The 15592-nt window shown below is 38.3% G+C and overlaps 1 protein-coding gene across 1 annotated transcript in view; it reads right to left on the bottom strand.

The window, feature by feature from the left end:
• PTPRT (protein tyrosine phosphatase receptor type T) overlaps positions 1–15592 on the bottom strand; it is a gene marked incomplete in the record, with an annotated part of 259610 nt that overhangs the window by 144961 nt on the left and 99057 nt on the right. The window contains 3 exon segments of the mRNA XM_072403721.1: positions 4172–4253; positions 7263–7528; positions 8108–8233. Of these exon segments, the coding sequence (XP_072259822.1) occupies positions 4172–4253; positions 7263–7528; positions 8108–8233 (474 nt within the window).

The following is a 15592-nucleotide window of genomic DNA, read 5'->3' as shown; positions in this document are numbered from 1 at the left end:
GTAGTACCAAAGACAGACTCCAAGGACCACAAAAGAAAATATATAACCACATTAAAAAACTGGATACACCAAGGGTCTGTGCTGACACACATTGAGCTTGTGTTGACTGGCAAAAGGAGTTTACTTTTAAATAGATTCCTCTTTTGTTTGACTTAATTTCTGAGATCACAGATGGGATTTTTTTGTTGACAGGAGCATTTTACGTCCTTCTAAGCTGCATCAGTTTGCATCAAGCTGCTTTTTGTTCCTACTGGCTTGTAGAGAGAGATATATTATCCCAGTGTTTTTCAACTTTTTTGAGCCACGGCACATTTTTTTACATTGAAAAAATCCTGCGGCACACCACAAATCAAAAATGTTACAAAATGACACTCTGTCGCTAATTCTTTTGTCTCTAAGAATGAACAAGAAAACTATGTTACCTACTGCCACCCACTGACATGGAAGAGTATTACATTACTCTGCCCGTCACTACAGCACAGACACTCGACAATGGTAATTGGATAATTTCCCACGGTACACCTAAAGATCCCTCATGGCACACTAGTGGTTGAAAATCACTGTATTATCCTGATGAGAACAAAAGCCTATCAACACAATTTCAAAACATTTACAGCTATCATATACAATTTCCTATTTCCAGTGTCAGAAAGAAGTTACTTGAACTATAAAGTGAACCAAATTTCAAGTAAAGAGAACCAGGCTTCACAAATAAGAAAAAAACTAATATAGAATATAATATATCCTCAGTATGAATTTATTAATATAAGTATCTGTTCTAAGCCTAAAATACCACGCCTTCTACTGTGGATCATAAAGGATATTAGATTTTACCAATAATTTCCTAATTCTGTAAAAGAAAACCATTCTTTTATTGAGGTCCTGGAACTCTTTGATGACTTTTCATATGCGTCTGAATTACTAGAGAGGGATATTGTGTTGTATAATACTTAGACTTCTGAAAGGATTCATCTAATTTGATTTTTAATACATTGATTTTGCTTTGATGTTTAAGTATTAGCCCGTCCAGTAACAGAATAATTAGCAAATAGACCTAGACAGAAAACAAAAATGGACAGATTGATAGATAAAAATAGATGTGGTGCCACTTTGGCCATTTTGACCAAGACCAAGTCATAGAATTGAACTAAGAATCAGGTTGAGTCCTGACAAGAAATGTAGAACTTGTCCTTGTGGTAAGTGGGTCCTAAACATGAGATTTGGTAAACTGCCATTGCCTGGTTAATGCTCTGATTCTCGATAGCCTTGATAACCTTTTAAATCATTAACCCAGAATGAGTATGTAGCTCAGGATTTCAGCTCATTCAGTCAGTTTCCACCATCAGTCGCTTAGCACAGACACCCCATGATGACACCCCTGAGTGTAAAATAAGATATTTAATAAAAATGTAAGGGTCTTTTTTAAAAAAGTAATTAGTATGTTGATGAGGGGGAGAATGGAACCAGAAAACCAACACTATAGCCCGATTATTCTTCAACAACAAGATCTAGGAACTACATATTCCTAGACACGAGTCTCGCACACCTTTACATACTGGAAAAAATTACTATTGCTTTCTTTCACCCAGCGAAAATGATTTCATGACCCTACTACATTCTGGTACACCAAAAACAAGAATTGCAGTTCCCAACTTCTCCCAATAAACAGACACAAGAGCCACACGAGGGAGACCTCCATTTGCACAACAATGCTCTAGATTAGGTCTGTAAATCTGTCTTTTCTGCTAGAGAAAACAATTATTTTGGTCTCTCAGTCCCAACAACAGCAGCGATAAGCTCATGCATCACACAGATCCTTAAGAGTGAAGGGGTTTCTAAATGCTGAGAAATCCCCTCTCCCAAGGCCCTAATAAAGGCAGCTGCAACACTGCAGTATTATTAAGACACTGAATCTTGTGCTACGACGAGTCTGAAACATGAAAATAATGAGCGCACCAGTCTTACTGAGGTTTTCCTAAGACATTACCGCTTTACTGTTAACTCCTTCAGCAAGAAGCACACTGATTTTTTGTTGCTCAGCTGCCCTTGACTATAAGTCTCTAAAACCTGAACAATGGAAATCCCCATAAAAAGGGATAAATGTTCAATTTATATTACCTTATGCTGCAATCAGGTATGTAAACTCAAAATCCATATTAGAAGTAGACAGAGACTCTAACTGGATGTTACTTAGATTGTTAGAGCAAAATCTAAACAGTGATTATGTTTTTTTTTCTAGAAAACCCTTTTGTTTCTGTTGCTTCTTGTAACTATTCCTGTCTACATGCATTCAATCCATTATCGGCTTTTTGCTCATGTTGTGGACCAGATTGGTGGCAATGCATTATTGACATGTCCACTTGGAGCCTCCACTCAATGCCATGTGATGGGACCACAAGGCAAATGCATTTGAGATTGAGCATTGAGATTGAAATTTCGTCGAACTGATTTCGGGAATCCACGGTGCAGGTTCCCACGGTCGCTGGGCTGTATTTTTTCAGTGATAATTACAGCCCAGGGAACGTGGAAACCTGGACGGTCACAGCTAAACTCATATGACCTCTCAATGGAGATTCTCCATTGAGAGGTCATATGAGTTCAGTATAAGCGCCTGCGGTCATAGCTGATTGGAGGCACGTGCCATGGCTCACCATTGGTGCATCAGTATTTATAGACTAATGTTTTTATGTATGTATATATTATGTTTATGTATGATATATTATCTGGTGATTCTGACGGTAGCACCACACAATGAACTTCTGATTGCAGTCTTACAATGCTAAGCCACTGCCTTGCACTATAAGCCTGCCATGTTGCTTAATTGTTGTGCCAATGCATAGTATTCTAATAGTAAATGCACACCGACCTGCCTATATAGCAACTTCCTAGGGAGGACTTTATGAGCACAAACCATTTTAATACACTTTTACAGATGGTTATAAATTGCCTAATAGATATTATGTAGAAAATGTGGCATGTTTTGTGCACAGGCATAGCAGCTATGTATGAAAAAATGAAAAAAAAAATACCCAAACCAATCTGTGGAGTACAATAGGAATGAATGAGGCTATGATACTTGTACAAACTAGGGACAGAACTCAGCCAGTATGTTTTCTACCAAAGGATGTGAAGGCCTACAAAGTAAAGAAAGCAAAGAATGTTGATTTGTGCATAAATGTCTTGGTCTTAACATTTCTACTGTAAATTAACCGACTGCCATCACAAAAGGAATAAACAGAAAGGAGAGTTATGCAGAAAATGTATCAGTGCTTGGAAAAGGTAAATGAGGACACTGAAGGATACTCACAATGTAAAATATAAAAGGTTACTTGCTGAAACTAGAAAATAGCATAATTAGAGGTATTACTTGTAGTGATCCTTAGCTCTCAGTTTCCAAAATTTTGGAATGTTTTGATTAACATGCTGCCCAAAATATGGATGGAAGTTGAATTTTTGGATTGATTTTTTTTTTGATTGGACATTTTTACTTAAAGCGGATACCTGCATTATGTATCATGGGAGGCTCCTGGTTTCTCCTTCTGCCCATGCTTCAGATTGGGCATGCACATATGGGGTATTTTCCTACACTGAGGGAAAAGGTATGCCAATCTCATACACGTGCAGTGAGATTGGCTCCCTTTTTTCCCCGCTACTGATGCTACATCACCCAATCTTGCACCTGTGCAGTGCTAGATTGGGAGACATAGCCAGAAGAAGGAAGAAGATGACTGAAGATGTCAGCGCCTATCACTTCCTCTGCACCGGGACAAAGAAGAATTCCAAGACGGTACAGTACCCGATTGAGGAAAGGTCCAGTGCAATCAAGGGATCTGCGGGATTAAAGCTAAGTGTTTTGGTTTAGCTCTGGTTTAACTAATTATGGAACTTTGGAAAATGAACATCATACTAGGTGTCTCCATTGGAAAATTTCCCCTCGGTTTGTCAAAGCTCAAATGACTGCTATAAAACATTGGACTTTCATAGCTTGTTGTACTAATGACAGTGACCACCAAACCAAATCTGACAAAAGTTCGGAACCATCCGCACATTATCCAAAATGGATAAATCTTGCTACAGGTACACTTTAAACCACTGATTAACTAGAAAATATCAACAAACAGAATAAGTAATAATACAAGACCATTGGAGGTATCATCAGAAGGGTACTTACGGCATGGGTGAGCTAGAACACGAACTTCATCAACAGCAATGTATCCTGGGTGTTCCTTGAGAGAGACAGCTTCAAATATAATCTGCAATAAAAAATCACATTACTGGAAAATTCCAACAAAACTGCACAATTGGAATTAAATCAGAATTCCAGGTAAACAGCTAAATACATAATTGAAACATACAATTATATATAGTTTTATGCAACCTTGCATGGTATTATCCTGCATTTGCACAAAACGAATACCATATCTTGCAAGGAAAAAATTTAATTCTCTGAATTCTAGGTAAATTTGTAGAATAATCTATTAAATCACTGTCATCCACTATTTTATAATGAGTTACGATGGGTTAGCTAAAAGTTGAAATCATACAAGGGGAGTAACTGCTCTGAAAACAGTAAGATTGAGATCTGAAGGAAACCTTAAAGCGTACCTAAACTTAGAAACCAGTTTACATAAAAGCCTAGACAATCTAAGGTAAAAATTCTGTTTGTTTTTTAAGCGTAACACCCTTTTTGAGGCGATCGAGAATGAAAAGGAGCGCAAAGCCTCTCTTGGGTGCTCCTTCTGCGCATGCTCAAGTATCTCAGCCATGCACAGAAGAAGCCTTTTTGTGAGATCTGCATGTGCAGTGAGATCGGCAAGTTTTTTTTTACCAACCTACGTCACCTGATCTCACGCCTGGGTCAAAAAAACAGGAAAAAGAGCTAAAGATGTTCGAAGACGGATGCCCGGACAAAGCGGGACACCATGAAAGACACCTCTGGACTGATTAACTGCGCTGCGGGATTGAGGATAAGTGTTTTTTTTTTTCTTTTAGCCATTTTTGAGTTTAGTTCCTCTTTAAGCCTCATATTTACATCAGATGGACGTCAGATGATTGTCGCTGGAAACAATCTTTCAGCACCGTTCTGTTCTATGGCGTAGGAAGGACAATCCAGCAGAACCCTGCTTTGCCCTCTTCCAGAGGAGTGCACTGTGGTTGTTCCCAATCCACAATGGCATATTGATATACATCAGAGACAGCTGTACACATCTCAGGCAAGAATCATCTGACATGGTTACATAGTATTAGAAAAGGTAAAGAGCTCAGAGTAACCAGAGTAGAAATGTTCACAAGTCATGGAGAGAGCAGGGAGGAGGCAAGTATTGCCAAATCTGACCAAATCTGCAGCATGTCATTTTTTGAAAGGTCTTGTTATTGGAGGTGGTTTACTAATAAAATGTAGGCTGTTAACTTACCCAGGGGATTTATCATCTTGCAAATAATTAATAAAAAATTTTTCGAAGAATATACAATCGGTGCAAGGGAATCTAAAAAACATGATTTTTCCTTACACATGATTGGATGGTTGAAGTCAGCAGAGCCTCATCTAATTTACTAATTGAAATATATCTTGCAAGGAGATAGCAAATAACTTTACTATGGGAACAGCCTATATTCCTTTAATAAACCCCAAAGCGTCCGTCAAATTATTTTTTTTTCATTTTGCACAAGCAGTCCCCATGGAGAAATTTGAAGTTAGTTTCCATAAAGGTGAAATTGGTATTTGCAAAATTAAAGTTGAAAAAATCACTATAAGCTTGAGGGAATATAAGGAGCTGCCACTGCTGAGCACTGCTTCCAAATGTGGGGAAGGTGGAGAGAACGGGATGACGGATATGTTGTAAGGACACACTATAAGGCACGGAACACCATACTGCTTTCATTTATTGTCCAGCCTCAGGCCCAAATTAATCAGTAAAACGAAATCAATTAAATACATTACAGGTGCATTAACATTTTTTTTTTAAGTTTGTAAAATCCTAAAGCTGTCTACAAAATACATAAGTGTGTTCTTTGCAGTGAAGGACTCTTACTTTGTAGACACCTTGGGACTGATCAATCAAAGCTCCCAAGACTGGAGAAGATAGACTATGATAAGAGAACATGGGTGATCCAGCAAACCTGGAATGAATCTGCTTCAGGAATAAAAACATTTGCCAAATATTACCAAATGATTATAAGAAATCATTTGATATGTTGGATGGTCCTGAACCATGGTTCACTCATGATAATCTATCTTCTGCAGCCCTGGAAAGCTTTAAATAAATCAGGGCCTCTATATCTGTACTCAACAAGGTTCGTGCTCCCTGAGGGTTCTAGTTTTGACTCAACCAGGGATGTTCCAGACCTCTGCAGACAGACCAACAGTTTTTAAACAGAAAGCAAGGATCTTTCTGTGCAGCATGCTGGCAGTAGACAGGCTTTTTCCAGTCCGTGTCACTTGCACTCAATGATGCTGTTTTTTTGACTCCTTAATACATCACTGAGGCGGATCATGTTTTATATGCACTTTCAGAAAGTTTTTGCAATGTGCTGTTCAATTATTTAGACAGTTGAATCAGGTAAGAATCAGAAAAGTTATTTGCTAGAATTCTGGCATTTGGCATTATAAAGTTGATTTTTTTTTTCATCTACAAAAGGAGAGTTTTGCTTTAATGCCACAGCTGCACTAGTTTATGTGTTGTGAAATGTTTAATAGAAAAGAACATCCCCATTTGCTAAAAGTCAATAGGAAATAGGTAGATCACTTCATGTGCAACAGTAATTATGCCGGTGTTCTTGTCAGAAGCGGAGCCCATGTGATGTAGTGCTGTGCAAATGCCAGAGCTGAGCATATGTGTAAAAGAGCAAATTACACAACCCATCAGAAAATGTCACCATGGTATCTGCTTATATCTTCCAAGGCTACGAGAGACATTATATCTCCCTGATGAAATAAGATGCTTCATTCAATCAATATCTTTTTTTTTTCCAAGCCATCTTGGTATTAGGTGAACCCCATTAACCCCTCCATAACCAAGAGTTCTTAAAGCGATTTTGCTGGCATTTGAAAAAAAACAAAAGAAAAATAGATTCTGAGAAATTTATAAGTAGCTCCTGGAGGTTGCTGAAGGATATTTTACATTCAGAACTTCCAGGAGTGTCAGATGACCTCTAGGCACAATGGACATCACAGGTTGGAATTCTCCTCCACCTTTTCACCATAGTAGAATAAGTTTGTTTCTTCCCACAGCCCCACAAGTATTATCTGTTGTGTCTCTTACCTGGTAAGAGTTTGGCCAAAAGGTGCTGATCGCCAGTTCTGCTTTCACCCATCCTTCTGTTAGCACTCCAGATACATTCCACACGGGGTTCCCTTGAGGCCCACCATTCACTTTCACATAGACGTTCAATGTTCCCGGACTGCTGCGGCCAGACATGTGGTAATGGAAGTCGATACAGTGAGTATCATTTTCTTTAAGTACAGGGAGGAGGAGGTGAGCCTTCTGCCCAGTGGCAAACCCTGAGCTGTTGACCAGCATAAAGGATCCTGGATAGAATTTAGGGAAATTTGGTGTAAGTTGAGAGCAAACAGTAGAAAACCCCAAGAATATAATTTAGACAGCTTTCTTTGTTTTCCTAAGGCTTCAACTTAACAAAAGCTATCAATGCTGCTCTTTTAGATTTTTAGTTGGCTTTTTTAAAGCATACACACGCCCCAAAATAAAATGTAATATATTGAAATGTCCAATCCTTGTGTGATAGGTGCATTTGTTTCTTTTTTTTTTTTTCATTTATTTTGTGATGCAATGAATATAGTTTTTTTTTCCTCTTTGGGTGGCTATGCTCAATCTTCCATGGTATCTATTGAGAGAACCATGATTGCCACCCTGTTTGGACTATCTACATTATATTGTGGCTGATGCAAGAGTTCACATATGGCAAATAAGGTTTGTCTTTGGTACAGCTTTCAAAGCTTAGACAGGTGTTTTCATAACTTATTGAAAATATTCTTAGACGTAAAAAAAAAAAAAGGTAACTAATGCAGCCACTACATCCAAGGAAAGTGAATGTGGAAAGTATGAAGCTTATATTTCGTACAAGTCTCTATGTTGAGCCATCAAATTACCTGTTGGCACAGTGGAGTCCAGCGGAGGTCTTTCCCATGTGTTCACCTGCTCCCAGGTAAATCCATTGGTACCCAGGGCCACACTATATCCACAGCTGTTGTAATGTTCTTCAAAGGTGCAGCCACCTGCAAAAGACAATAGACTTGCTTAAAAAAGAACTCCAATCCACCCCAAATACAGGTTGGAAAAACAAAAATCAAATATTTACAATCAAATGTATTCTATAGTTTAAAAAGTCTCCTCCTGCATGCACGGTCAGATCTAGGTGAGAGGATGCTGAGGATGCTGAGGATGCTGAAGATCAACACTGGAACAGATGCTCAGAGCCATGTAATGAGGCTGACAGGAAAAAACATTTGGAGTGAAAGATTACAGCTAAAAAAGTACCACTTAAATTGAGATAAAGTAAAGAAATTAGGCCATGGAGAAAATTCTGCAAGTTCAGCAGAGAAAGGAAGTGACCTGACGGAAAAAAGCCACGGAGCTCACAAACTGCTAAGAAGTATGAGCAAAATAAATGTGATAAACAGACCAGAGACAAGTAAGCGAAGCATATAGAGCAGCCTGAAAGCCTTGTGGTAAATGCAGGATGGGGAAATCTTATAATCCACATACAGGATAATGTGCACATAGCACGGCCCCTGTAGAATGCCAGACTGCTTCAACAAAATGCAAAAAACTAATGCCAAGTAGTGGGTGGTATGAGTATTGGCACCAGGGTTTGCCATACTCTGCATCCAACGTATATAACATTGTTTTGCCATCACTTTTTGCTCTGGCTAAGACTCCGGAATTTAAACTGCTACTTTTTATCTCTACAGAAATGGTCACCAGGTCAAATGTAGAGCGTAACTCTCTAGCTTATATCCATTCTCTGCTGTAACCAAGAGCTTTAAAGCCAACTGGCATTGCGAGAGATATGGAGGCCGACATCTTGATTGTCTTATGAAAAACAGTTCTTGGTTCATGGATGCAGTGATATTATTTTTGCAACCTTGGTTTCGAATGCTTCTTTCAGAGCAGAGGTCTAAAATTGCAAGGTTTGTCACTCCCAGGCGAATAGAAACCTATGAGTGGAGAACCACTAGGGGTGGAAAAAACTCTTTACGGGCCTGATTTATGAAAGCTCTCCAAGGCTGGAGAGGATACACTTCCACCAGCGAAGCTGTGTGATCCAGAAAACCTGGAATGGATCTGGTCCTGGATTCAAAACATTTGCTAGCAAATAGAAATCCATTCCAGGTTTGTTGGATCACCCAGCTTCACTTCTGAAAGTGTCCACAGCCTTGGAAAGCTTTCATAAATCCGGGCCTACATGTCAATGCATGTGTATGCTTTGCAGTTGCTGTTATGGTGCGCTCCTTAAGCAATATGTCCAAGTGCAATCATGTGCAATAAAAGGTTACCTACTAGTTTAAAGGGAAAAGTTGGGAGCATGGTTGAGCTTGCAGAAAACCACATATCTGAAGGAGACCAAAATCACTAACCTGGAATGAGTATGCAGATGGTGCTTACTGACATATTTATTCCAGGTGCTTCACTGAAGCATTCTAATCAAGATCACAATTACAACCACGTAACTTTCATTTTCAGAAGGGGGCCAGTAATTACTGTGTCCATCAAGCACTAAAGACAAGTGTCCTTTAGAGCAAAATATGGTGTAACACTGAGCCGCTAATGGTTCCCTTTAGTGGCTAATCTACAAATTTCCATTTACTGTTAGCAAGGTACAAGGTAAGCTACAAGGTAAGCAATAATAACTCAAGATATGTTTTCATTAGTATATTGTTTGTGCCTAATATAGGTGATATATAGACATTGACTCAAAGTACGATTCTTTATAAATGTTTGATAAATCAATCTAGCTGGTGACTCATAGGATAGCCGCAGTCTGTCCAGTAATTCAGGGACTAAACACAATTTATCATAGTTTCTGGGCCATGAAAAAATCATTCACCTTACAAGAAGATATGTTATGTAAGACTTAAAGCACGTCTTTCTTCATAGAAGTTATGTCTGCTACATCGTCTTTCATCCAAATGAAATGCAGCCTCATCAAATTCCTGTGTTTTGCAGCCTCCCCAGAGGTTTGTCAGACAATTTACCTCGGGGTTTAAACTGGAGTTTCACGTACACAGTATGAGCCGCCGATATCTAAAGACTCTGCACAGTACAAGATGTACAAATTAGTGACTGTCCTGAACCATTCCTTATCTGCTCCAGGCCAGTCAGGGCCTTTTGAAAATAAATATTTCAACCATTGCCAAATACACAATCACAACTGTATGGTTTCTTTTTATGAAGACTGTTGCCAATAAAAATGAAAACATTATCCAAAAAAGGTACTCAAGTTCCATGTTTGATGTTTCTATAAGAAGGGAGAAGTGGGGTCCTTTGGGTGGAAATTAAATTAAATGCAACATTTTGCCAAAATCGAAACTCTTGCCTTTGGAGCTGCTTAAGAAATATTTGCTGGGAATATTTTCACTCAAGACGCATGCAACTTTTACCTCCAAATGTACACATTTTTTACGTTCAAATAAACGATGTGGGGATCATGAGTAAAACATTACTGCACCTGTTAAACAACTAGATGATTGTGTTAGTTGTGTTTCTCCCTAGCGAAAATTTTGAGGCGCAGAGGACTGGCCCGGACCAGAAAGTTTGTTCTAAATGTTGGAAAGTTGTCTATAGTTCTCATTTTTGAAGACATGGCCAAAAACCCAGTTCTGTTCCTACTGAAGTTCAAACAAAAACTGAAAGTAAATAAAATATTGTTCTTGCTTTGATAGACACCGGTAGTCCAAACTTTACTGAAAAACAACTTGCTTGAGTTTTAGAACAAGGGTCGTGCCTTAGGCTACAATTCTGGCTCATGGTGTTTTGTTTCTTGCTTTGGAAAATAAAAGAACCTTATGGAAGATTCTGCAGGTTACATCAATTTGTAGAACTCTTTGATGGTCACCACTTTGACTGTATTCTCCGAGTTGTTTCCAACAACATCCCAAAATGCAATTTTTAGCATTATTTGTAATGAATACACCCTAAAGTCCCAAACGTGGCACACATTTCCCCTTCCATACAGGATTCTAACAGTGTAATCTCTCATAGGACTGTCTTAGTTAATAAATACTTTTGAACTTCCTCTAGCATGCTAAACACCCACAATACTTCATTTCTTGGACTGGTGACCACCTAATTTGCCCACCTTGGCCAATCACCACAGGCATCCCATAGTATTGGTGGGTACACCTAAATCCATGTTGACAGAAGGCCAAATTGGGTTCTTAAAAACACACTAGCTTTAACCATTTCGTTTCTCTCTCTTCTGTCTTCCAAGCATCCACATCTTCTAAGTGAGAGGTCTTGTAGCTTCCACCACCATAAACACCCAATTTTGTTTTGACATAGCAATGAGCGAGTGGCATATTCTATTTCACTACTTTGCATGTACATATTACATTTATTAGTTTTTATCGGTCATCTACTTGCACAATTTCAATTTTTTGATCATAATCAAGCAATGTATATTCAATTAAATTACATTTATACACACATTTTTTATTCTTTCCTCTCCAAAGTTCCATGTTTCAAAGACTGGGTGCATTTTTGCTAGTTTAATTACAAGAGATAAGAACTTCAAAAGCAAGACAAGGCCTCAACAGGCAGTCTCGTAATATAAAATATTTGAAAAATGATGATGCATAGTAGGTTACGAGAGCACATCTATCAAGCTGCCCAATCTCATGGGATGGCTTTAATCATGTGAGCTCATTTATGTAAATTGCTAATTCCTGTCCAAACCTATTACGCTTTTTGGATAACGGCTTTTTAAACCACCAAGATGTACTGAATATGTGATTAAAGCTTCTATCACTATGGTGCAATATTTATTTTGAGTACTCTGTGTTGCTATTTATAGAACATTTATTTCGTTAGTGCAGAAAAGGGTAACAAACTAACCCAAAATGTTCATTAACATTTAAGGGATGAGCAGAAGTCTTTATGAAGAATCAGACAAGCCTGGATCTGCTGAAAAGATCCACAAGCCCCAAAATGAAAAATATGAGAGAAGTAAATGTGAAATTAGATAAAAGGTCAAAAGGTTTGATTAACCTTATGAAGCGTTGATGACCTTTATCAAAAGCTAGTTTTATTTACGGATTTTAGACATGGTTATAAACAGACTCTGATGGTGCACATGCTATTCAAGAAGTTCCAGAAAACTTGGCTTGTTATTGATTCCTCTACGCTCTTTGTTCTTTTGAGCCAGGATCCACTTCATAGAACCAATGGGAGTACCTGTGGTCTAGGAATGCCCTATTGCTTCACTTTGATTTCTCTTTTTCCTACTCCCCATATTTGTCAATTATTCTTTAAAATTGCTATGTAATATTAGGATACAAGTGATAATACTTGGATGTTCTGTAATATTTTGTTTAAATCCCCTTCTCTTTTGCACCCATTCATTTTTGGATATCTTTTTTGATGTAAACTTTGATCTGTACAACAAAAAAAATAATGCCCTACTGAACTATTTACTGATTCTATTGAAGGGTGTTTTGATGCCTACAGCCCCTTCTCAACATGGACTTAATGCTTGTTCTTACCTATTTTACTTTTGAAGTGACATTTGTTTGCTTTGCTTTTAAACAGTGGTGGTTAGAACCTATACTTGGTTCATATTAATGTTTGTGTTCCCATTGGAAAAATCCAGCCTTTTGGTCATGGTGACCACTGGTATTGAGACTAAAAGTAAAGTGAACCGACGAGTGTCGGTTTGAATTACTGGGAGCTAGGAGACAAGGTTGGTTGGCAAGTGGGTGAGGAGTTTTGGCGTGGAAAGGTTTGAAGGGGAAAGGCGAAAGGAGTCTGGGTTACCCTGGTCAAGGAAAATCCAATATTTTCAGTCATCAGAACAGGAAAAGAGGGAAATCTTCCAATGGGTGGACATATTAGGGTAATAAATGTGAGTTTTATTCCTCTGGAGAGATTTTCTTTTACCTTCTTCGTGTACAGGGCAGTAAGTCAAAGTTAATGTTATGTCGCTGCATTTGTCTCTGCAGGCAATACAATTTTTTATAAATCCTTGATGTGTGTTCCAATATTGCAGAACCATCTTAGAACCTACAGAGCATTTTATCCTTGAATAATATCCATATACCTTTGTTGTGCCTGTTATCAATAAAACTTTTCTTACATACTGCTAGAAATAAAAAATAACTTCCAAGCTCTGAGCACCATTGTCCCCTGGATATTATTTATTTTATGTGACAGTGGATGTAAAACATATTTCTGACAGTTGGCAGTCCTGGTGTTGATACTGTGACTTTAGCATTATTTACACTCGGCTGCCCCCAGAGCAGGCTTACAATACGAAGGCTAAATCCAATTCTTATGTGCTCATGGTCTCCTGCTTACTCCACACTTTCTAATTGGCTAAACCTATATAGAGTTGTTTATATCAGCTGGAATAGGAAATATGCATTGATTTTACAGTAATTCTATTATTAATCCATAACATCTTTCAATTGAATAATTTGAGTCTCCACTGTTGAACGCATTAGCAGAGCCTGGTGTATAATATTATATTACCTGTATGTGATAGGAAGTAAAAATTATATATACAAGTCTTATTATTATTTTTACTTTTATCTTTTTGACCCTCTGTCAGTCGTTCTTTAAAGGACACTATAGACCCCTGAAAGATTGGCTGTAAGAAAGGAGTGAGCGGTCACTTATGAAGCTGATTATTGAAAGTCAGCAGCTATTAAGAAATCCCAAGTCATAATGCTACAAAACCTCAAGCTCATTCCTACAAAGACTTATCTGTGCATTCAATGTTGTTCTTAGGTTTGATTCACAAATCTCTGCTTTATGGATTTTTCCTGGAAATAAAATTAAAGATCACATGGAAACAGCTTTTGCTTTCTTTGCTTCCTAGTATTACACATGCTCTAGTTCAGCAATTCAACTCAACCAGGGTTCCTCCATAGGTTTCTAGTGGTTTCTTGATCTGTAGATAATTATCCTTCTATAAGACGGTGCCTACATAGATTCGGGCCCAACCTTGGGCCAAGGGCCTTATAGCTTTTTTATGAAGGTGGCATTCTGATCACATTCTGTTTGTATTGGAGGCATTCTTCTTATTGGCAAACAATTCAAATAGAATTTTCCTATTGACAGGTGTTCACTGGCACCATAACATTTTTTTTATCTGGGTATTTTGTACACGCCATGTTTTCTGTTTTAGTCTATAAACCATAATAAATGTAGGGGTTCCTAAAGGGGCAGAAAGGTTCAGAAAGGTTACTCTAGATACATATCTTTATTTGGTTTATTGCACTGACCATTTGCTAGTTGTAGGCACATCTCTTAGACCTAGTAAGTCTTCAAGCTGATTGCCAAGGTAAAGGGGGGTCCTATTATTAGGATTCTACTACAACCACTGAGGTTGTTGTTTTTAATGTAATGTATATTTGTTCTGTGTATCTCTATTCTTTTTTTATGCTAGAGTCTAAAAATGTGTCACCATCAGAACCTCCGACTTCCCCCGACCCCCCACCTGCTTACCAACCACTCCCCCACCATTAAATACCCAGACACCAATTGGCTGGCAAGCAGCTGTTTATTTAAACACCAATAAATAAATTAACCATTCAAGTAATTAACAAATATCTAATAATAAATAAATGACAAATAAATAAATACATTTACACTTGATATGCAAGCATACATTAACATAACACTCCATTATTATTATTATTATTACTTATCCGGAAATATATAATGCAAACATATTACATTGAATATAACCTATTTAACCAACAACCTAATTCCTCCCTTTTTTTATTACCTAACCATAACAACAATATCCATAATGTTATCAAAAATGTTATATACTCCCAGTTATACACCCAAACAACCAGGTTGCAGGTCTCAGGAGGCAAAATCTGCACCCAAAGAGACTTTAATTCTTCCAACATCTCCACCTTGGCCCCTAGCCACCCAGCACCGCCTCAGGAGCCATAATCATCCGTTCACCATAGTGGACCCCCCCCTGCCAAATTCCACCACTTTACCAATGCACTGGATCCTTGCCTTCAAAGACTCCAACCGCTAACATTAACCACACTTTCTAATTATAATTATAACTATACAAGGCGTGGTGGGCTGGAAACTTTTTCTTCCAAAAGAGGGCCTCTAACTTCCGTCCAGCCCCTTTGAACTAATCCTATTCCTAATCCCCCCTACCCCACGCTCCAAACTAGCACAGCCCCCTCTAGCCCTACTACATTTTAATAACCCTTAACACCCCTGGGCTAAGCCTCCCACCCCCGTCATGTGGCCCTGTGCCTAAATTCTTATGGCTATGGGCCTCTCTTTCTATCCATAGCTGAACAAAACCTGCTGTTAACAAATGCTTTAGCTCAAGAATAATATTTCATTCTCCCCCATCTCTTTGCTGGCTGCTTGTACAGGGA

This window comes from Pyxicephalus adspersus, chromosome 3 (assembly GCF_032062135.1).
Source record: "Pyxicephalus adspersus chromosome 3, UCB_Pads_2.0, whole genome shotgun sequence".
Lineage (NCBI taxonomy): Eukaryota > Metazoa > Chordata > Amphibia > Anura > Pyxicephalidae > Pyxicephalus > Pyxicephalus adspersus.
The sequence above is the reverse complement of the archived record's forward strand: the minus strand, read 5'-3'. Positions and strand labels throughout refer to the sequence as shown.